This window comes from Acomys minous, assembly GCF_964271855.1.
Source record: "Acomys minous genome assembly, chromosome: 15".
In the NCBI taxonomy this organism is placed as follows: Eukaryota; Metazoa; Chordata; class Mammalia; order Rodentia; family Muridae; genus Acomys; species Acomys minous.
In genome coordinates, this window is record NC_140497.1 from 95,866,862 (window position 1) to 95,890,183 (window position 23,322).

Here is a 23,322-nt window from a genome sequence, read left to right on the forward strand (position 1 = left end):
GCAGCTTTCCGGAAGCGTGAGGGGCGCGCATGCGCACTGAGCTTCCTGTGGGCGCCGGTTTCGGGAGGTGCGTGGGCCGGCTCCGGGCGAGCCTTCCCCGCCCCCGCCGGGTGTATGTCGGTGCTAACCGCCGTCCCTCCCTCACAGTCGCGGCCCGGGTCTGTGGCGAGCCTGCCTCACGCTGTTCCGGAGCTCACGGCTGCTGCTCGACCCCCGAGGACCTGACTCCCAGGCCCGCACTTGGCCTCTGGGGACTCAGATGGAGGAGCCAACGGCGTTTTCTCTCTCGCGTGGCTGTGACAGGTGTCCGGCTGGTGACTCTTTAAAACAGCGTGAGCAGGATGATAAACTTCCAGGTACGGTGTTGAGTGCCCGGCTGTACGGTTCTGAAGTTGTGCGGGCAGCCATTCTAACTGTTGTTGTTGTTATTATTATTATTATTTAGGAGGAAATGGAAGTGAGAGATGTAATTAATTTACAATCTCATAAAACACACACACGCCTGACTCATAAACTGTGCCCACGTGCATGAGTTCCACTTGACCGTATTGTTTCCTAAAAGCCAGCCATCGTCTCGGTCCTGAGATACTGATTTTGACTTAATGTATAGTGTGCACATGTATACTCCCAGAAGCTTTAACTGCATTTTAAAGAGCCTAGCATCACATGTTTCTTCTTCTTCTTTTTTTTTAACTTCTGGCTAAAACTAAACTGTTCTTTCATTGTCACGGTGAGTGCCCTTTTCAACGCCCCTCTTTATGGTATGCTGTTTCAGAACTTAAAAACTTGAGGATCCTCTTCCGTTTACGCTGTGTTTGTCCCCCGCGCGCAGCCCTCCACTCCTCTCTGCTGTTGGACGGGTATGTGTGGCGGTGTTTTCCCTTTCCATGCCTGCCTCATTCACTCATTCATTGTTATTGAAATAACTTCCCTAACCTCAACTGTCTCCTCCCTTTTCTCTTCGGAGTTCCAATCTGTCTTATATGCTGTTAGATTAATCTTAAAGTACTACTGTTACCTAGTGTGCCCCCCCCCCCCGTTTTGTTACAATAACTCCTTTTTCAGTTTGGCTTTTTGAAAAATAAACACACAGTGCAACAGCTTAGTCATATTCATGTAGCATTTAGTACTCGATATTATAGAGTCTGGCTTCTTTGCGCATCGTTCCTTGTATGGATGCATGAATCCAGTCTGGTCCTAGAATTATTTTCAGAGTAGTACACCTCTTCTGATAATCTTGAAAACCTGGTGAATTAATTAGGGTGGTCTTTATTTCCTGTTTAAAAAGTTGTGTGGCTTTTCTGTGACCCAATGTAGGACACTACAAATAGTGCCGATAGTAATTTTCAAAGCGCCCTGGGACTTTATCCATGGGGTTCTTTGATGTGACTTAATAAAAAGCGAAAGCTGTATTAGAAACATAATTTTAGTGTGACTGAAACTGATGAGGTCTGGGTGCAGTGCACATCAGCTTAGGTAGTGGAGCTGCTGTGTGCCCGGGCTTTATATTCACTCCTTATTGACGTTTTGTTGGGGACTCGGACATTTTTTGTATCTTTGCATATGCAGAACCGGAGAGCTATGCAGCACACAGTAGGGGCTTGATGGTATTAAATAAATGGTATAAGAGAAATTCTTGCCATAGCAGATGAATACCAAAGCCCTTGTTCAGGAGTGTTGTTGAGTTTCTGAAATACAACAAATTATTCATGCTTATTGAAGAAAATGTGAAAACCAAAGAAAAACATGTTTCACTATTTAGTTTTCTGTGTGTCTCTGTCTATGTCTCTGTAAATAGAACACACATATACATGCATGTAGAGGCCAGAGGACAGTCTTGTGAATCACTCCTCCCTCAGTCCTGCCCACCCTTCTGTTAGTTTAGACAGGATCTTCAGCTGAAAGCTCAGTTTGGCTAAGCTTGCTGGCAAGTGTGCCCCAAAGACCTGCCTGGCTCTGCTGCTCGGGCTCTGGGGTTGCGTGTGTGTGCTGCCATGCCTGCCTTTTTGACATGGGTTTTGGGATCAGACTCAGGAACTCATGCTTTCATGGCCAGCATTTACCAACTGAGCCATCTTCCCAGCCCTAGATACACACTTTAAAAATTAAGTTGGGATCGTAATCAACTTCTTTCTAATGTTGCTCCCCTCAGTGTCAGGAGTTAGTTTTGTGTTGTTAGGCTAGTGCCCCACCACCGAGCATCACTCCAGCTCCTCTGCTCTGTGTTTTGCTTGGTACATACCTTGAAAACTTCTTATGTACTGAACTACTCTGCAGCTCGATTTACGTTCCATTGCTTAATATGCTGTTATTGCCTTTTATTGTTGAAGTTTTGAATCATTTTCAGTTTTCCCCTGTTAAGAAAAGTGTTACATTGCACAAGTAGCTGACATAGGATTGGATTAAATGCTTATTGTTCTCTCAACAAACTTGTGTTTTAAGTTGTATGTTCCAAGTGAAATGGCAAAAATCTATTTGATAAAAGAATGAAGTTTAAATTATACTGAGTGTCTCCTTCATAGTGGTAAATTATCCTAGAGAGTCCTAATACCCAAGTGCGTGCTTTCACAATAGGTTACAGGTACCATCTTGTATGAGACAGATTCAGTTTACATCTCCTGTCACAAAGTATTCCAGCTTGTATGAAATTATATGATCCTGTAAGTATAGGAAATTTAAGTTAGTATACGAAGTCCCCCCAAAAAACCATGACATACACTTAACTGTTACTATCCCTCCAGGTGAGACTGAAAACACCCTTATGATGGGCACTTACTAAACATACCCATGGTGCAGGCAGTTTCCTACATGTTAGAGGTGAGTCAGTGGTTGAAGAGTGAATTAATGTTACCAAGCTACCCACAGGCAGAACTAGTGGCACACTGAGCTACCCACAGGCAAAACTAGTGGCACACACCTTTCATGCACTTGGGATGCAGAGGCAGGAGGAGCTCCCAAGTTTGAGGCCAGTCATGTCTACACAGCAAACGGCACTAGCTACATCAACAGCTGTTGTTTTATCATCTACAGAAGAAAATAAAACTTGGGATAAAAGGTTATAGTTGTGTCCATGCCATTTGGGTATTTCAGGGTTAGGATACATTTACACAGCATGCTTTACATGAAGCTCGTCACACGGGAAATGCTAAATGTGTGACTGTGATAATTCCTACTCTTATAGTTACACTTTGTTGGGGGTCAGGGTTGAGATTGGGTCTCCCTGTGTCTCCTGGCTGTCCTGGAGTTTGCAAGGAAACAACCATGTGAGGAAATAGTGCATGTGAAATTGAAGTCACTTTGAAAATGCCCTAAACTTTTGAGTGTAATTATGAGAAAGTAGCTCATGCTTGTCCTCGGTTCTGCAGTAGAGTCTGAAGACAGTCACATGGTTCTTCTTTGTAGCTATGGTTGAATAGATTGTACGTTACTGCCTCCACTTACTGAGCTACGGATACTTTCATATTTACTTGAAAGTAACAGTTTTTCTGGGGGGTTAGGGTTAGGGGATGGCATTACCTCTGGGGATTCACTGAGCGAGTTTTCCCCACACACTGAGAACCGTAGAAGATTGTGAGGATAGACTGTCTTCTGTGCACAACACCTTCCCAGCCTGTAAGATTTTGTGTCTTTGTTATCAAGAGTCCTGGAGTGTGCCCTTGTTATGCCATCTAGTGAGCACAGCACACATCGTGTGCCCAGCTTTTCATTTTTATATTTTGGGTATTTGTTTTGAGTCAGGCTGGCCTCAAAGTCAGTATGTATTTGAGGCTGGCCGCTTCCCTGTCCCAGGTCTGGAAGTGCCAGCATGCACCACCACATCCCGCTTGCAGAGTTTTAAACACTTTTCCACTGTTCTGTTTCCTTTGCTAGCCTTAAGCTCCTGCCTTAGGCTCCTGAGGAGCTGGGACTACTGCACTACCCTGCCCAGCTTTAGCTCTTTTTGCTTTAAGCTTAGCATTTTCTTATTAGCGGTCAACTGTGTACTAACAGTATCTCTTAGTGTGTACCTCCAATACAATAGAGAGTTGCTGTGTTTAATTTGGGGGCTTTTTTCCCCCTGCAAGTTAAAATTTTCTAATTTGCAACTCTTAACTCTTATAGGACTTCAATGTTTATCATTTTGTAGTTAATTCCTTTTTTAAAATATCTGTCATTGCTTTATTTTTTTAACCTGAGAAAGTGTGAGCTGGGTGATGGTTGCAAATTTGTGTAACAGTACTTGGGAGGCAGAGATGGGGGAGTCACAAGCCCTAGCCAGTGTGGGCTGTAAAAAGACCTGTCCCGAACCAACATGAGCAACAACAAAAATCAGAATGTCTCTCATTGATCCTAACTGTAGATTCTTACTTCTGTCATAGGCATTGAAAGAGATATTGAGGAGCTTTGTAAAGCTGTACCACAGCTTGTCAGTGTGTTCAAAATTAAGGACAAAATCGGAGAAGGTAAGTTAGGGGTATATTTCACTATTGTTAAACTTTTGAAAAGCCATAATGATGTTAGTAACTATGGTGACAGATTTTCTCCACCTTGGTAAGAATGAAAGTAATAAATATTTAGAATAAGACAAAGTTATAACTTAATCTAGTAGCCATTAGGACTTTTTAAAATCTCTTACAGCATTGTTTTCCTTAACATTTTCAAGGTCTAATGTTGGGAAATGTCCGTCATTGCTTCATAGGCACCTTCAGCTCTGTTTATTTGGCCACAGCACAGTCGCAAGCAGGACATGAAGAAAAAATTGCGCTGAAACACTTAATCCCAACAAGTCACCCTGTAAGAATTGCAGCCGAGCTTCAGTGTCTGACCGCTGCGGGGTAGGCACTTTAAAGACGGGTCAGGGGACCAGGGGTCTGGTTTATAATGCTTAGACAGCAGGGGTGATAAACTTGTCCCTAAAGTTTTCAGTTAATTGTTGCTCTTGGCTAGTGCTTTGCTCTGTACCATGCACTGGTTAGAATAAGAAAGAAAAACCACGAGAAACATACATATACCCAAACAAAACCCACTGAAACACAAGGTCAGAAAACACAATGCATGGGCTACAGAAAAACATTCACGCACAACATGAGACCAGAGTCTACAGAGCTGCCCTGAGCTGTGTGTGTGCTGGCATCTGCTGGGCACCGCTGCCTTTACGGGTGATCAGCACACCCAGTGAGACGCCATTGGAGACAACTAGTCTTCTCTGTGCGAGCAGGTGTCAGTTGGCTTCTTGGTCAGTGGTGGGAGCTCACGTCTTACCCCTGCTGCCCACAGTGCAGGGACCCCTGAGGCTTCAACTGGAGCATGCTGCCACAGTCCGTGAGCATGTGCGCACGTCAGTCCTGCTGTATCTGGAAGATGTCATGCATGCCTTCTAGCGCCTACATCTTTGTGTCCCTCTTCTGTGTAGCTCCCTGGGCCCTGACAGGAGAGGTTTGCTGAGACGTCCCATTTAGGACTGAGCGTTGCAGAATCTCTCAAGACTGAGTTTATTAATAGGTATAAAATGCTCGGGTCAGACCTTGGCTGAATATAGGGCTGTTCACTTCCCCAGTTAAGGCTGTAGATAGCTCAGGCTTGGATTATTACAGTGACCTCATAACTGCTATTTTTGTTTGAAATTTTTATCTTTTATAATGTCAGTTAAATGCTTATATTCAGTAATGTGATTTTGCAGTTTGTAATAGAAGTACATATGCCTGCTAAAATAATTGGTTTTTAAGACAGTGCATTTTCCACTAGGGGGCAAGACAACGTCATGGGAGTCAAGTACTGCTTCAGGAGAGATGACCACGTGGTGATTGCGATGCCGTATCTGGAGCATGACTCTTTTTTGGTAAGTTTTAATAGTTTTGAACTTTAATCAGCTAAATATCCGGTTGAAACAATTTTGTGACTTTGTTCATAACTTTATTTTAGGACATTTTGAATTCTCTTTCCTTTCAAGAAGTTCGGGAATATATGTTTAATCTCTTCATAGCCTTGAAGCGGATTCATCAGTTTGGTATTGTTCACCGTGATGTGAAGCCCAGCAATTTCCTGTATAACAGACGCCTGAAAAAGTAAGTACGGAGAATCCCAGGAGACGTGAACAGCTACGGAGTCCATCTCTTAGACTGCAGTGTTGTCGTTGTTTCTGTTCACGTTGTTGGTGTGTCAGAGAGAAATGAAATGAGGAAAATACAAGTGTAACACAGCGCACATCGGGCGACATGCGGTCACATGGGAGGGACTTAGAGTTGAGCCCGTGTCACACGAGAGCCTTGTTTCTAGGTTTCATGTTTTTGTTGGAGTAGATGAGAACGTTGGACAACATAATCGGTTTTTTGTTTGAGCACCAAAGTTGTTATATGGATATTTTTGTTGATTACATGTGGAAGAGACCTTATAAACTGAACGTAGCATTTATGTTATGTAAGTATCATACTTACATTAAGGAAGTTAACACTAATTCCTTAGCCATTGCTTTTCTGTAACTTCTAGGCTTGTTCAGTTAGGACTGTCCACTGTAACGCTGCCTCCCCACTGCTGAGCAACCGAGGGCTTTGCTTTGTGTCTCTGCTCTGCACTCCTCTTCTGCCTCGTCTCAGCACAGGCCGGAGGGAGAGAGAGAGCTCAGCTGGTCGGCTTGAGGATGCATCTTTCTTTAATTTTCAGTCTTTGCTTTTAAGTCCTTTGGAATTTTTTTCTTCTTTTTTTTTTTTTTAGGAATATTATAAATTCTTAATTGTTCATACAATTTTATTAAGATTAAATCTCCATAGGAAGTTTATAATACTTGATTTTGCTTCCTAGGTATGCTTTGGTGGACTTTGGTTTGGCCCAAGGAACTCATGACACAAAAATAGAGCTGCTCAGGTTTGTCCAGTCTGAAGCTCAGCAGGAAGGTTGTTCAAGAAATAAGTATCATGGCGTCACTGGGCATAAGGGCTCACTGAGTCGCCCAGCACCTAAGAATCTGGACCAGCAGTGTGCCACAAAAACTTCTGTCAAAAGACCCTACGCAAACGCGCAGATTGGCATCAAGCAAGGAAGAGATGCAAAGGTCCTGCCTCTTACGTGTCAGACACAAACGTTGAGGAGGGTTCCCCTCAGTGTGCAGCCACAGGTTGCAGTATGTGATCAAAGAAGTTCCCTGTGTTACAGAAGTTTAGATTATTTGTCTACTCTCTGTCTGCTGTCTGTCTGTCCATCTGTCCCCCTCTCTCTGTGTCTGTCTGTCTCTCCCCCTCTCTCTCTGTGTCTGTCTGTCTGTCTCTCCGCCCCACCCCGTGTCTGTCTGTCTGTCCGTCTGTGTCTGCCTGTCTGTCTGTCCCCCTCTCTCTGTGTCTGTCTCTCCCTCTCTCTCAAAAGCATTATTATAGAGGAGATTCTGAAGTACGTGTCTCCATTTTGGCTGCACAGGAAAAAGAAGCACCGTGAGGGTGGCCTCAGCGTTTTAATGGTATGGGGGGCGGTGGGTGGGAGGGTATAGGTCTGTGCGAGTTTGTCCTGTAAGAGTTTTGCCTAGACTCTTCTTTCCCAGAGTGGTTTGGTGCCTGTAGCTGTTTTTGTCTATGTCACTTAAGTCCTAACGCTAAGGCAGAGTGAGCTGGCAGGCAGTGTCACAGATGTAACCCTTCCTCTCCTTGTTCTGTTGGTATTGTAGGAGGGATCTGTAGGCCTTTCTGTCCAGCGCTCTGTTTTTGGAGAAAGAAATTTCAATATACACAGCTCCATTTCACATGAGAGCCCTGCAGAGAAAGTAAGTAATGTAGCTTCCTAGCTCACCCGCCAGTCAGCCGCCCACCCACTGCCGAGCTCAGGGAGCCAGTCGCAGGGGCAGCGTGTGGTAGTTGGTGGAAGTTTTACTACTTTGAGCAGTTACTCAAAAATTCAACCTTTAATTTTTTCCTGAACTTGTTGTGGTGGAATTTTTTGCTTTGATTATCTATTTCTGTTCTTTCTCTATAGGAATATTTAGAACAGGCCTAGACTCCACCTTGTAAGCTCCCAACACTTCACAGTTATAACACACAGCAGTTTAAAGACCTGTAAAGTGCTTCGAGGGTGTATGGTTTCAGGTTGGCTTAGGTGCCCTGTGACAGCAGGACAGCCTGAACAACAGATTGACTGCGGCAGGGCAGCCGCAAGCTGCACTTAGTGATCAGTAGCTGTTAGGACATTAGAATTCTCTTCTAGTGCATTGGGAAATGTTCTAATAAAGAGTCAAATGTTTGCCCAGCTAACTAGTAAAATTTAACATTATTTGACAGAAAATCCCAAAAGAGTCTAAATTTTTTTGAGACAAAGGATTTTACTACGTAGACTAGGCTGTCATCAAACTTGGAATCCTCCTGCCTCAACCTCCCTAGTTCTGCTATTACTAACGTGTACAGCCATGTCCAGGATCCTTGGAGCGTTTAATAGTCAGTGCTGGTTGGCCGTCCAGTAGCTCCAGTTTTGAAGGAGGTTACGCTCTGTTCCTGCCTTTGCTGTGCTAGCAGTTGGGGACGTCTTGTCAAGTGTCACAGCTTCTTTTGTAGCTCATGAGGCAGTCAAAGACTGTGGACATCATATCCAGAAAGGAAGCAACAAAAAAGACACCCACTTCTACAAAGGCTGTGACTGGTGTGCTAAAGGCTGTGACTGGTGTGCTGAGGAGGACTGCCAGTTCTTGCATGGCTGCCGTGACATGCGACTGCTATGGAACAGACAAAGTCTGCAGCGATTGCCTGTCCAGGTAAGGTGTTTCCCTGGTGCTGCAGAGTCAGCGTGCTGCCAGAAAGATGAGCCACTGACACGGCGGGTGGGATATGGGTTTAGTGAGGGAGAGGGAGAAACATGGGTCCCTCCCGGCACACAGCGGTACACTGAGCAGTACCTGCTGTCACATACTCACTTGGTGAAAACACATGTGCACTTATGTGCAGCTAGGGGTGGGGGGAGGAGGCTCCTGGATACTTTTATTTGCAGATGTCACTGTTTCTGCTGTGTTTATTCCTGCCTATGTTGAATAACCAGGACCAAACAATGCTGCTCTTCTCTGCTGTGAAAGTTTTTCCTTTGGACTTGGTTTTTATAGATTCTTCCTGATTAACTCAAATGCACATGTGAATGAATATACCAATAACTCAGCATCCCCAAACAAAAGAGTTTTTACGTAAAATTCCTGTTGTGTTCTATTTTCCTATTATGGTTTTTATTATCTACCATCTGTTTTTATACTTGGAAATTGTGTTAAAAATCTAACTGAGATAAGGCCAAGGTATGAGGGCTAGGCCAGGGCGTGGGGGGGCTAGGCCAGGGCGTGGGGGGACTAGGCCAGGGCGTGGGGGGGCTAGGCCAGGGCGTGGGGGGGCTAGGCCAGGGCGTGGGGGGGCTAGGCCAGGGCGTGGGGGGGCTAGGCCAGGGCGTGGGGGGGCTAGGCCAGGGCGTGGGGGGGCTAGGCCAGGGCGTGGGGGGGCTAGGCCAGGGCGTGGGGGGGCTAGGCCAGGGCGTGGGGGGGCTAGGCCAGGGCGTGGGGGGGCTAGGCCAGGGCGTGGGGGGGCTAGGCCAGGGCGTGGGGGGGCTAGGCCAGGGCGTGGGGGGGCTAGGCCAGGGCGTGGGGGGGGCTAGGCCAGGGCGTGGGGGGGGCTAGGCCAGGGCGTGGGGGGGGCTAGGCCAGGGCGTGGGGGGGGCTAGGCCAGGGCGTGGGGGGGGCTAGGCCAGGGCGTGGGGGGGGCTAGGCCAGGGCGTGGGGGGGGCTAGGCCAGGGCGTGGGGGGGCTAGGCCAGGGCGTGGGGGGGCTAGGCCAGGGCGTGGGGGGGCTAGGCCAGGGCGTGGGGGGGCTAGGCCAGGGCGTGGGGGGCTAGGCCAGGGCGTGGGGGGCTAGGCCAGGGCGTGGGGGGCTAGGCCAGGGCGTGGGGGGGCTAGGCCAGGGCGTGGGGGGGCTAGGCCAGGGCATGGGGGCTAGGCCAGGGCGTGGGGGGGCTAGGCCAGGGCGTGGGGGGGCTAGGCCAGGGCGTGGGGGGGCTAGGCCAGGGCGGGGGGAGGCTAGGCCAGGGCGGGGGGAGGCTAGGCAGGGCGTGAGGATTAGAGGAATAAAGATAATATCCAGAATGTTTATTGCATTCAGTTTTCAGTGCTTAAGAATTTTATTTGGGCTGAGCGTGGTGGCACACGCCATTAATCCCAGCACTCAGGAGGCAGAAGCAGGTGGATCGTTGTGAGTTCAAGGCCAGTCTGGTCTACAAAGTGAGTCCAGGACAGCTAAGGTTGCACAGAGAAACCCTTTCTCCAAAAACAAAACTAAACTAAAAATTATTTATATTGACACCAGGACAGGATTTTGTGGGAACTTAATTTTTAGACTTAGATAGTTCAACTAAATTTCTTTCTTTTTTGAGACAGGGTAGTCTCTCTATGTGCCTCACTGTCCTGGAACTCTGTGTAGGCTGGCTCTCCTCTGTCTCCCAAGTGCTGAGGTCAAAGGTGTGTGCCACCATGCCCACTAATAGACCACTTTCTCATAACGAGGCATCTCCTTTATTCCTCACAAGGCAGCAGCAGGTTGCCCCAAGAGCAGGCACACCAGGATTCAGAGCGCCAGAGGTCCTGACAAAGTGTCCTAACCAGACTACAGGTACGGTACAGAGCTCAGGAAATGCAGCACCATTGAGACTGCTTGTTGTCACCACTGATGCCTGACACTGAGCCTCAGGTAGTCCCAGCAGTGCAGCATCCCACTTCTCAGATAGTGTGCTTCTTTACAGAACTTTCTGATCTTGATGCTGCTTGTTTTAAATGACCCCTGCCCCGCCTCGTAGGTTATATTTGCTCATCCTATTTGCAAGGTGATTTTACAGAGAATTGTAGCTGTCACCTGTGTTAGGGAGGCTGTGTTCAACAGTTTTTGTCAGTGTTAGGATTGACACTTACTGTTTACTTAGTATCTATGGTACAGGTAAACTTTTTCTTTAACTTTGTTTGTTTGTTTGCTACCATGAAAGTAATACAGTAGCAGTTAACAGATACTGAAAAAAGAAAGAAAGAAAGAGAAAAGGTTTCTAGAATCCAAAAAGTGGTAGAGCTTAGAAGACGCCCTGTTAAATGTACAGTGAGTCCTGCCGTTCCCTTGGATCTCGGGCGTTGAGGACATCGTTGTGCATCTGTCCTGTGCTGGCCAGTGACAGAAAAATGAGTCTTGACTGTTATGTCATAGTTAGGACACACATGCTCATAATTACAAAATGACTTACTGAAATGGTGATAAGACTGTCTAGGGTGTTGAGGAGCATCTATTCTTATCCAAAGGGTTTATGAAAGGAAGTTCATAGAAAAAAAAAGCACCTCTGAGGAAATACTGTAGAGTTGGGATCGGCATTGAGGATGACCTGAGAAACTCAAAACCCCCATAGTCTAGTTGCAGAGGAAACTTAGTGTCGCTCAGTACAAGTGATGCAGGAAATGGTTAGGAGTATACCAGAAAGAGGAACACACGGGCTGTGTGCCCTAGATGCTATTCAAGGACAGACAATAAAGACTGTTCTAGAAGGTCACTGCAGATGGACAGGGAGAAGAGTCTGTGGGCTAGTATCCTATGTGCTCCAGGTGAGAGGTCAGGAGTTGACATCATGGCTTAGAAGGTGATGATTGTCCAAACTTACATGGAGTCCTGAAGGAAAAGGCATTCTGGGTGTGTATAGTACTAGCATGAGGGTCGTGGACATGTGCCCAGACACTAGATGGAGAAGGAAGGAGGGAGGGAGGGAGGCCCTGGCTGTAGGGAAGGTAACATTGGATTGTGCCGTGCTGGGCTGAGGTTTGTAGCATATCCACGTAGAGTAAAAGGCAGACTGACGCTCAGGAAGGAGCTCAGCGAGCATCAGTGTAGAAATGGTAGTTGCAGCTGTAAATGATGAAACTGTAAGAGAGACTATGCAGGGAGGAGATTACGACTCTGAGGAACCTCAGCACCGAGGGTGGAGGAGAACACAGTGACAGAACAGTGGCGAGTGCCCAGGGGCCAGGGCAGTAACTCAACACTAGGATGCTTAGGAGAAGATGCCATGTTGAGCTGGCTCTGCTTTGGTTGTGGTGCCGGGGCTCAGACCCAGGGCTGTGGCTGTGCTGGTGTTAACACTTAGTTCTCACTAGGAGGGAAACGCCTGCACTGCCGAGTCACATCCTGAAGCGCATCCAGATGTCTTCCCGTGCAGCCATTGAACTTTCTTTGATCCTATGAACGTTTACTTATAATTTTCTAATGACGAAATGTTTTCTAATTCACCAGTATGTTCAAGAGAGAAAACTACTGGGTGGTGGTGGTGCACCCCTCTAATCCCAGCACTTGGGAGGCAGAGGGAGCCAGATCTTCTGTGAGTTCGAGGCCAGCCTGGTCTACAGAGTGAGTCCAGGACAGCCAGGGCTACACAGACAAACCCTGTCTCGGAAAGAGAGAGAGAGGGAGGGAGAGAGAGAACACTACTTTGTAGGAAGAATGTTAAATGAGGGTTGTAATTATACCTTAAAATCTCCCGAGAAACTTAAATATCTATTCTAGAACCATCTGATGGGATCCATGCTGAGTCCGTCCTGTGTTCTTAACTTTTAAGGCTTCTAAGATGTTGTCATCAGAAAAGGTCTGCAGCTGCTGAGTTAGATGACCATACATTCAGAATTTGAGGCTTGTTTCTAAAGTGTGTTTTCTGTCACAGCGATTGACATGTGGTCTGCAGGTGTCATATTCCTTTCCTTGCTCAGTGGACGGTACCCATTTTACAAGGCCAGTGATGACTTAACTGCTTTGGCTCAAATCATGACAATTCGAGGATCCAGGGAAACTGTCCAGGCTGCTAAAGCTTTCGGTAAGTTTGGTATCCTAGAACAAAGCACGTGCTTTTTCATTATCAACTATAATTTGCTAAATAAATTGTTCTAAAATTCCCCTTGCAAGTAAATTTGTCTAATATTCATAAAGTCATATGTTTTTAGCAAATTATTCACTTGCTTGAAAACAGTGATTTTCCTTAAAGTGTGATCAATTGTTGACATCATCACGGAGCATTAAAGTGTGACAGACATCACACACAGAGTACTAAAGCATGACAATCATTTGACATCATCACATACACAGTGTTAAAGCATGGCTGACGTTATCACATACACAGTATCTGAGTTCCGGGCCAGCAAGGGGTATACAGGGAGACCCTGTCTCAAAAACACTACAGAAACAAAATATATATGTGTGTGTACATATATAGCATTACATATGTACAATATATACGCATTATATACATGTATTATGTACACACAGTATATACGTATGACAATATGCCATAAAAGGTCTGCGTGTTCTGTCTCTCTGCTACCCTAACCCCACGGACACCAAGGACTGGTACTACACTTTTCTGCTCTGCTCTCACAGTCGTCCTTACTTCAGTGTCAAGTACACAGTGCTTAATATTCAACAGATTAGGATTTACTACTAAAAGTGTTTATAGAATAAAAGTCAAATTACAATGGAAGAATTAAGATTAATAAGTTGATTTCCAGTTAGATGAGAAAGAAATGTAAATTTCACTGTTAATACTAAGTCATTAGTACTGTGTGTGTAATGTCAGTCACACATTAATACTCTGTGTGTGAGGTGAGTCACGCTTTAATACTCTGTGATGATGTCAGTCTCGCTTTAATACTCTGTGATGTCATTCACGCTTTAATACTGTACGTGATGATGTCATTCACGCTTTAATACTGTGTACGTGATGATGTCATTCACGCTTTAATACTGGTACGTGGTGATGTGAATCACGCATTAATACTGTGTATGTGATGATGTCATTCACGCTCTAATAATCAGTATGTGATGATGTCAGTCACGCTTTAATACTGTGTACGTGATGATGTCTGTCACACTTTAATGCTCTGCGTGATGATGAGTGCTTGTATCGCAGGTGTGTGATACCATGTTCAGCTTGTGTGCATAAACCCTCGCAGTACAGCTGAAGGCCGAGATACTGCATTCTGTGGCGTGCCTGAGAATTACGACAGCTCGCTGCCTGCCGTGTGTTTATTCTCCAGGTAGTTGTAGAGTTGCTGCTTCCCAGAGGCTTGGGTCAGCCAGTGGATGGTAAGGACAGCGTCATGGTTGGCCTACCTCAGGAGCGACTAAGCTGCCCTGTGCCTGTGTGGTCTTAGCGGTCTCACAGCAGGCTTGAAGCATGTCAGCAGCACTGACTGCACTGTGTGCTGTCCGCCTGTGTGGGAGCATTTTGTGTGAGGTTAACAGGATGTAGTGGTGCGTGTTACATTACAGAGAAATGCATGCTTACTTTGTCCTTAACAACTTACAACTCTCCACCTCCCGTTAAACAGCTTTAAGAGAAGGAAAACCTTGTGTTGAAAAACTGAGCTCCCCTCTCTCATAGCAGGAGTTAGAATGAGGCCCCGAATGGAAGTAACATCCGAGCAACAGTGCTACGGGGCAAGCCCACGGCAGCAAGCAAAGCCTCCTGGGACTTGGCCAGTATGGTGCTGTTATCTTTTTTAGTGAGATAGCAGTACTGCCGTGGTTTTCTTTTTGTTTTGATCCTTTTGAGACAGGGTTTCTCTGTGTAGCCCTGGCTGTCCTGGATTTACTTTGTAGACCAGGCTGGCCTCTAACTCACAGAGACCCGCCTGCCTCTGCCTCCCGAGTGCTGGAATTACAGGCGTGCGCCACCACGCCTGCTTTGGGTGTCTAGTGTAGCGTCTGCATTTACTTGACTCGGGTCTTAGAGCCTTGAGCTGGTGCAGAAGGCAGGTGCAGTGCTCACAGACGTGCCCTGCCATGACCGCGCTGACTCCCTGGTGCTGTGCAGAGCCTGCCCACCGCCGGTGATCCTTAAATGTGCACCCAGTTGTACTGAATAAATTCAAATGCCTGACAGTATATCCTGGCCAAATTTATTCATTAGTTGTTTTCCCTCAATACTTTAAGTGTACTCTTGGTCCTGTGCTAAAGTTTATATGCCTATCTTGCCTGGGATGTGCCAAACTTCATCTTACGATGTCAGAGCCAGGGATAAACTGTACAGCTATCCTTCTCTGGCTAGAGTTTCCTAGCAAAAGGAGAAGAGATGTTTTAGAAGCTAAAATGGATTGGCATGTATCCTCACAGGCTTAGTTTGAGTTCATTTGCTTCCTTTGCTTTCTCCATTCCTGCCTGCCTCACTCTTCCCTGTTTTAATAACTAACCTAGAACACCTGAAGGCAGCCACTTACTGCCCAGATGGCTCTGTCGGCAAGCTGCGTGCGCCACCAAGGAGCCCACCTGTGCGTCTGGTTGCTGATAGAGCTGGTCTTACTAGAGGTGTGCTTCCACACTCAGCAGGCCTTTGTGTGGGTGTGGGGACCAGAGCTCTAGTCCTCACACGTGACACAGCAAGTGCTTTCTCCACTGAGTTACCAGTCTGACATTTATATTTTTGAAAAATCTGAGGCCTGGTTTGTAGATTGACTCATTCATGAACGTGCCTGGGGTAGGTACCAGGTACTGTTTATTATGAGCTGGCAGTCAGAGCTTAAATCTTAGTCGAGGGAAATATTTCCTGTTAGAGATGAACAGCGTTGAGAAAGAAAGAAAGGACAGGTATGACGCTCTTACTGAGGAGAGGTTCTAAAACAGCATCTAGATTATTCGGGCAAATGCAGGGTTTGGGGGGCATCTAGTACAACATTCACTGAGCAGCTGGTGTGTACCAGGAAGTGCATAGGTTTATTCTTCCAAGAGCTCACAGTCTTGTAGATGAGACAGACGTGTTTTGTTGCTTATGACAGTAGACGTAGTAATTCAGCTCTGCTGACTGTAACAGGAACTTGACCAGGACGTTGGCATGTGGGCCTCACACATAGGATTCTTGAGCTAAACAGAGTGTACCAGGAGTATCTTAACACGCCAGGGGCATCCTACACGGCAGGAGCTGTGCTACAGGCATGCAGGTTAGGGAGGAGGGGAAAGTGTGGCCTCCAGCTGGTTAGAGCAGTCAGGTAACACCTGGCATCGCTCAGTCAGCCCTGCTTTCTGTTTTCTGTCCCTTGCTTTGTGGTCTGGCTTTCGGCTGTGAAGTTGAATACAACTTGAGCTTAGCGCATGGTCCTCGGCCTCATTCTCAGATACAGAAGTACATCCATGAGGCACATGACTAGACATGAGCTGCTTCTGATATATTCAAATATTTTTCTTTTAGGGAAATCAGTTTTGTGTAGCAAAGAAGTTCCAGCACAAGATTTGAGGAAACTGTGTGAGAGACTCAGGGGTCTAGACGCCGCCACTCCCAGGTTAGCAGCTGACCCGCCAGGGTGTACTTGCCATGTCCCTGCTTCAGGGGACACTGGCCACAAAGCTTCCCATGGACAGACTTCCGAAGCGCAACGCTCAGATGGCTCCTCATGTACAGGGGACAGTGGCGGCTGTCGGGGCCGTCACAGGGACTGTCCTACCAGCGCGGAGGGCTGGGACGCGGTGCCCGATGAAGCCTACGACCTGCTGGATAAGCTTCTGGATCTAAACCCGGCCTCAAGAATCACCGCAGAGGCAGCCTTGCGGCACCCGTTCTTTAGGGACACGAGCCCCTGAGCCTGCATCTGCTGCCGCTGTCGTTGTGAGGCGGGTGGACAATCACAGGTTGTTGGCACCCGAGTGCAGGGAAGGAGGAGCAGCTTGCTTTGTTTGAAATTACAATATTTGCTCTAGTGTCGCGTAAACAGATGAAGAATTCTTAAAGATTCTGGGGTTCCTTAACAGGAGTTTTGAGTTGCACCACCATGTGGACTCAGATTGTTCGTTTCCTGGTTTTCTCTGCCTCAGGAGCAGCCTGAGCCTGGTGCATGGGTTCAAGGTACAGGTCATAAATTACCAAATATGACAGGAAGTAGATGGTGTGTGGTCTGCACTGTGTGCATGGGCATTGGCTCTTGGTGGTGTATAGGGAAGAGTGATCGTCCTGTAGGTGTGTGAGGAAACACTGCGGAGAGGTGGCCACCACCACAGTCGTTCTTGAGAAGGCATGGTGCTCACCGCAGAGCCGCGGGGTGCTTTACTGTGTTGCGTGTATTTCACATTGGAGCCGGATGATGTGCATATTGTTGTTAAGGCGGAAATGCTGCTTCTCATGAGTATTTTTTTCCTCACCATTTTAGTTTATCTAGTTGGGCAACTGCCGCAAGGAAACACGAGCAGCGCATTGGGGACGTCACTGGGGGTGTGTCTGCCGGGAGCAGGCTGATCTCAGTGTTTCTGTCCTAAGTTGGTTGTGATCAGAGAGAAACCAGTTCTGGGTGGATTGGGAAGAAGACAATGAAGTGAATAAAGCAGCAAAGGGCTTGACACACGAACTTGTGCACTGTTTACACCCTACTGCTCGAGTCTGAGGCGGCACACGAGGCTCCTAGGAGCCAGGAGCGGGGACTGGCTGAGGAGCCCTGCTTGAACCGTCACAGGCCGCAGGGACTGTGGTTACTCAGTATTTACGTTCCTGCTTTGGGCACCGATAGACCAACGTGTCGGCATAACCTACTTGATGTGTGTATGTAATATATATTTGTGTGAATACTTTGTCATGTGCTATACTTTTTTAAAACTTGAATATTCTGGGATATGTATTTAATAATAAACTTTGCCTTTTAGATTCTTGCGTCAGACCGCTTATTTAAAGAACAGTAGCTGAAGCCAGGCACATTTGGTGTTTGATTTGCTCACTTGGGCCCTGGAGAAAGCCAAAGAATAACGGGGAAGAGAGAAGAGGAAAACAGCCTTTCATTTTTCCTTTCTAGCCAGACACAGTGGCGCACACCTTTAATCCCAGAACTCAGCAGACAAAGGCAGACAGATCTCTGCGCTCAAAGCCAGCTTGATCTGGATAGTGAATTCCAGTCCAGTGAGGGCTGTATAGTGAGACCTGCCCTGTAAATCAAACCAGTTCTTCCGCGATTAATGAGCAGGCCCCTCCACTTACGGAGGATATAGGTATGCAAATAGTGACCCGGCTGAGGTAAGCTAGACAAGGTGGAAATATCTAGAAGTATGCTCCTTGGCCTAATTACCACGGTTTTCAAAATGTGAAGCACTGTCTCAGCGTAGAAGGAACCTGTCGTGTCTGAGTGGAAGTGTCACCTGCTAATGGCCTATAGCTGAGGCGGGACATCCGGCAGGCTGGAGGATTCTGGGTTAAAGCCAGGTGCTGGAGGTTCAGTTGGGAAAATGTGAGGAGGCCAGATGCATGGTACCTGAGCACAGGTAACCAGCCATGAGTCGGAACTAAGTAGCATAGATGGGTTACTTAAGACCTGGTGAGAGATGAGCCTCGCTGTGTGGCTAGGCATCCCAGGAGCGTGGGGGTGGGAGGAAAAACTGCAGGATCAGTAATTAAATGAAGTCTTAACCCAGCTTTAATTTTTGACTCACAAGTTGAATATACGAGAGCAAGAGGGCAAAAGAATTTACCAAAAGAGAGGGCACAACAATCTCGAGAAATTTAGAATTTAGAGTTATTTTACCTTCTTTTAGGTCAGGACTTTATTGACATGTAAGAATTGAAGATAAAAGTAATGTTAACAAACTAAGCCAGTATTACAAGTTAATTTTCAGGGAATGTTAGCCTTTTGGAGAACCATCTTCGCCATGCTATAGTCCAACTTAGTAAGGAACCTGTTTGTGTATGTGAGAGAGAGAGTGAGTGTGTGTGTATGTGAGAGTGTGAGTCTGTAGTGGGTGTGTGTGCATGTGGGGGTGTGTGTGTGAGAGTGTGAGTCTGGTTGTGTTTGTGTGTGGTGTATGAGAGTGAGTCTGTGGGAGGGGTGTGCATGCGTGTGGGGTGTGTATGAGTGAGTGGGCTGTGTGTGTGTGTGGTGTGTATGAGTGAGTGGGCTGTGTGTGTGTGTGTGGGGTGTGTATGAGTGAGTGGGCTGTGTGTGTGTGGGGGGGTTGTGTATGAGTGAGTGGGCTGTGTGTGTGGGGGGGGGTGTATGAGTGAGTGGGCTGTGTGTGTGGTGTGTATGAGTGAGTGGGCTGTGTGTGTGTGTGTGTGGTGTGTATGAGTGAGTGGGCTGTGTGTGTGTGTGTGTGGTGTGTATGAGTGAGTGGGCTGTGTGTGTGTGTGTGGGGGGGGGTGTGTATGAGTGAGTGCGCTGTGTGTGTGTGTGTGTGGTGTGTATGAGTGAGTGGGCTGTGTGTGTGTGTGTGGTGTGTATGAGTGAGTGGGCTGTGTGTGTGTGTGTGGTGTGTATGAGTGAGTGGGCTGTGTGTGTGGTGTGTATGAGTGAGTGGGCTGTGTGTGTGTGTGGGGGGTGTATGAGTGAGTGGGCTGTGTGTGTGGTGTGTATGAGTGAGTGGGCTGTGTGTGTGTGTGTGTGGTGTGTATGAGTGAGTGGGCTGTGTGTGTGTGTGTGTGGTGTGTATGAGTGAGTGGGCTGTGTGTGTGTGTGTGGGGGGGGGTGTGTATGAGTGAGTGCGCTGTGTGTGTGTGTGTGGTGTGTATGAGTGAGTGGGCTGTGTGTGTGTGTGTGGTGTGTATGAGTGAGTGGGCTGTGTGTGTGTGTGTGGTGTGTATGAGTGAGTGGGCTGTGTGTGTGTGGTGTGTATGAGTGAGTGGGCTGTGTGTGTGTGTGTGGTGTGTATGAGTGAGTGGGCTGTGTGTGTGTGTGTGTGGTGTGTATGAGTGAGTGGGCTGTGTGTGTGGGGTGTGTATGAGTGAGTGGGCTGTGTGTGTGTGTGTGTGGTGTGTATGAGTGAGTGGGCTGTGTGTGTGTGTGTGTATGAGTGAGTGGGCTGTGTGTGTGTGTGTGGTGTGTATGAGTGAGTGCGCTGTGTGTGTGTGTGTGGTGTGTATGAGTGAGTGGGCTGTGTGTGTGTGGGGTGTGTATGAGTGAGTGGGCTGTGTGTGTGTGGGGGGGGTGTGTATGAGTGAGTGGGCTGTGTGTGTGGTGTGTATGAGTGAGTGGGCTGTGTGTGTGTGTGGGGGGGGTGTGTATGAGTGAGTGGGCTGTGTGTGTGGTGTGTATGAGTGAGTGGGCTGTGTGTGTGGTGTGTATGAGTGAGTGGGCTGTGTGTGTGTGTGTGGTGTGTATGAGTGAGTGGGCTGTGTGTGTGTGTGTGTGGTGTGTATGAGTGAGTGGGCTGTGTGTGTGTGTGTGTGGTGTGTATGAGTGAGTGGGCTGTGTGTGTGTGTGTGTGTGGTGTGTATGAGTGAGTGGGCTGTGTGTGTGTGTGTGTATGAGTGAGTGGGCTGTGTGTGTGTGTGTGGTGTGTATGAGTGAGTGGGCTGTGTGTGTGTGTGTGTGGTGTGTATGAGTGAGTGGGCTGTGTGTGTGTGTGTGTGTGTGGTGTGTATGAGTGAGTGGGCTGTGTGTGTGTGTGGTGTGTATGAGTGAGTGGGCTGTGTGTGTGTGTGTGGTGTGTATGAGTGAGTGGGCTGTGTGTGTGTGTGTGTGGTGTGTATGAGTGAGTGGGCTGTGTGTGTGTGTGTGTGTGTGTGTGGTGTGTATGAGTGAGTGGGCTGTGTGTGTGTGTGTGGTGTGTATGAGTGAGTGGGCTGTGTGTGTGTGGTGTGTATGAGTGAGTGGGCTGTGTGTGTGTGGTGTGTATGAGTGAGTGGGCTGTGTGTGTGTGTGGTGTGTATGAGTGAGTGGGCTGTGTGTGTGTGTGTGGTGTGTATGAGTGAGTGGGCTGTGTGTGTGTGTGTGGTGTGTATGAGTGAGTGGGCTGTGTGTGTGTGGGGTGTGTATGAGTGAGTGGGCTGTGTGTGTGTGTGGTGTGTATGAGTGAGTGGGCTGTGTGTGTGTGTGTGGTGTGTATGAGTGAGTGGGCTGTGTGTGTGTGTGGTGTGTATGAGTGAGTGGGCTGTGTGTGTGTGGGGTGTGTATGAGTGAGTGGGCTGTGTGTGTGTGGGGTGTGTATGAGAGTCTGTAGGGGATGTGTGTGCATGCGTGTGCATGTGGGATGTATATGAGTGAGTCTGGGGGGTGTCTGTGTGTGTGTGGTGCGTGTATGAGAGTGTGAGCCTGAGGTGTGTGTGAGAGAGAGAGTTTGCCCTCAGACGCCCTCAGCAGCTTCCCCTCAGGTTTGAGGCAGGGCGTCTCACTGAAGCTTCCGCTCACCACACAGCTAGGCTCATGGCTGCCTCCAAGCCCCAGGCATCTGCCTGTCTCTTCTTCCCAGTGCTGGGGATACAGATCCCAGCTTTGTTTGTGGGTCCTGGCGTCATGCTGAAGCGACACATGCTTTACTGACTTAAGTCATTTCTCCAGCTTCTTTGTGGCTAACACCATTTTATAATACTGCCTTAAAATAACTACAAATAGACATTTCTAGAGAAAGATTAAGGAGGCTGGGCTTGGTGGCACAGGACTATGAGCTCAGGGTTAGCCTGGGCTTCATAGAGTTAGTTACATGTTTTCCAATTATAAAACTTCCCAGCATATTTGACTGCTCTTTATGGCCAGCTTTTTAAAAGGTCTTGCTGCTTGAACTAGAGGTTATTAGCGTTGTTTTCATTTACTTGGCCTCTAGACATTTAAAAGTATTAACATAAGCTCCAAGTGCTGGTTTTGAAACAGGCTGTACCTCAGCCTTTCTAATGAGACTTTCCCTAATAAGGAGAAGAGTATGCTTTGCTTAATGACCCAAGTGAAAACCAGTGGCTCAAGGATTGTTGTTCTAAAGAATCCAAGTGAGTTTGTTTCAAAATCTGAATAAAACTCATCAAGTAATGTTGACCCCTTAGTTTCTGGCATCGGTACTTTAGGAACAAGTTTGTGTTACAGAAGTCAGACATTGATTGCATAAGGTCTTGAAGCCCACAAAAAACATGTAGGCTTAGGCCTTAGTACTTTCTGTTTGTGATTGCAACCCGACACGTCATTGTAAAGTTATTTATCTTTTTTACAAAAAGGCCAAGTTTGGCGGGTAACACTGTCTGCCAGATGTGCTGTTTCCACCCACATTTGTGCATGTCATCTGTGATCTTAACAGAACACTGTCTCCAGACAGTTGTGTCAAATCTTGCTTCAATTTTTTTCCATCTTCATAAAGTTAATGTGGCCCTTTGCTGATTTTTGTCAGTGTGTCTGAACGCCACCTTTCCTTGAAGGATAGTCCGTCACCCAGGTTACAGATACACAGAAGTAGTGAGGATTTTATCTGCATAACCAGAGTCGCTGGGAAGTCTTCCTCAACCGCGGTGTTCTGTGAAAACTACGGTCTTAGCAACTGTTGAGAACCTTACAAAAGCTAAGGTCAGGAAAGAAGCTGCAAACCCTGCAGACAGGAACCTTGCCAACTCCATATGACCTTGTCTTCTCAGCGGAAGAAATTAACGAGAAAGATAAAATTGGCCTTGAACTCTGTTTTTAGTGCTTTAGGAACTGACATGAGTAACATTCGAACCTATTTGAGGAGTGTTTTCCTAGCCTTTCTGAGGCGAGGCTGGCACGGATGGTTTTGCACTTCATTTTAAGCGTACCCTGCAAGCAGATAGCCTTTCGAGGGTACCACCACCAATCCCAGCCACTGAGCAGAGTCCACGTGGGACCCCACTGAACCGGTGCTTGAAGAAAAGTAACGGCTGGAGATGTGGCTCAGCGGTCGTGAACATTTGTTGTTCCTGCAGAGGACGCAGGATCACTTCCCAGCACCTACAGGGGTTCAGCCATCCCTAACTCCAGTCCCAGGGGATCCAGTGCCGTCGGCTGACTTCTGTGGGCATTAGAAACACGTGCTCACGTGCAGGCAGGTAAAACTCTCACACAGAAAGAAATCTTAAAAAACAAAAAAAAACCCAAAAATTTATTTTTTAAAAAGTAGTAGGTTTTGCATTAGAAAATGTGATCGCAACACATTAAAGAAGATGGAAAATGCTTCATCCTGAATGGCAGTTCATTTCTCTCGGTGCATTGTTGCTTCCTGCCTTCCTATACTCAAATGCTCTGATTAAAAACAAATCTAGTCACTGGGCACATCTGCCAGTAATCCCAGCACTCAGGAGGCAGAGGCAGGTGGATCTCTGTGAGTTCGAGGCCAGCCTGGTCTACAAAGCAAGTCCAGGACAGTCAAGGCTGCACAGAGAAACCCTGTCTCGAAAAACTCAACTCAAAAAGAAAAACAAACTAGCCATGCTGCATGTGTATGTGTGTGAGTAGTGTTTTTGCAAATATCACCAAATGTTTACTTAACATACACTCTAGTCTAAGGGTAGTGAAATAAATGCTTGGTGTAATACTGGGGTGTGTGTGTGTGTGTGTGTACTTTTTTTTTTTTTTTTTTTTTTTGAGACATGGTCTCTCTACATAGCCCTGGCTGTCCTGGAACTTGCTCTGTTCCAGGACAGACTGGCCTCAAATTCA

The 23,322-nt window shown here is 47.2% G+C and overlaps 1 protein-coding gene across 6 annotated transcripts; it reads left to right on the plus strand.

The window, feature by feature from the left end:
• Positions 1–29: 29 nt before the first annotated feature.
• Positions 30–17,612, plus strand: CDC7 (cell division cycle 7). Of its 6 annotated transcripts, XM_084759560.1 has the most exons (13): positions 31–356; positions 776–860; positions 2,742–2,817; positions 4,359–4,442; positions 4,643–4,814; positions 5,725–5,818; positions 5,902–6,044; positions 6,778–7,027; positions 7,631–7,726; positions 8,508–8,704; positions 10,503–10,585; positions 12,660–12,809; positions 16,173–17,612. In XM_084759560.1, exons 5-13 carry the CDS (start codon positions 4,648–4,650, stop codon positions 16,559–16,561), a joined length of 1,569 nt encoding a protein of 522 aa, XP_084615686.1. In that variant the 5' UTR covers positions 31–356; positions 776–860; positions 2,742–2,817; positions 4,359–4,442; positions 4,643–4,647; the 3' UTR covers positions 16,562–17,612. The 6 variants fall into 6 exon arrangements, with proteins under 6 accessions (XP_084615683.1, XP_084615686.1, XP_084615685.1 ...); XM_084759559.1 differs by lacking the exon at positions 2,742–2,817; XM_084759562.1 differs by lacking the exon at positions 2,742–2,817 and having other exon boundaries at positions 4,679–4,773.
• The last annotated feature ends 5,710 nt before the right edge of the window (positions 17,613–23,322 follow it).

Bases quoted from the DNA above. Each gene is read 5' to 3' on its own strand.
- CDC7 (XM_084759557.1), top strand. From the start codon at position 260: ATGGAGGAGCCAACGGCGTTTTCTCTCTCGCGTGGCTGTGACAGGTGT. The intron at 5,819-5,901 runs GTAAGTTTTAAT...ACTTTATTTTAG, and splicing joins TGGAGCATGACTCTTTTTTG to GACATTTTGAATTCTCTTTC. The intron at 7,727-8,507 runs GTAAGTAATGTA...CTTCTTTTGTAG, and splicing joins ATGAGAGCCCTGCAGAGAAA to CTCATGAGGCAGTCAAAGAC.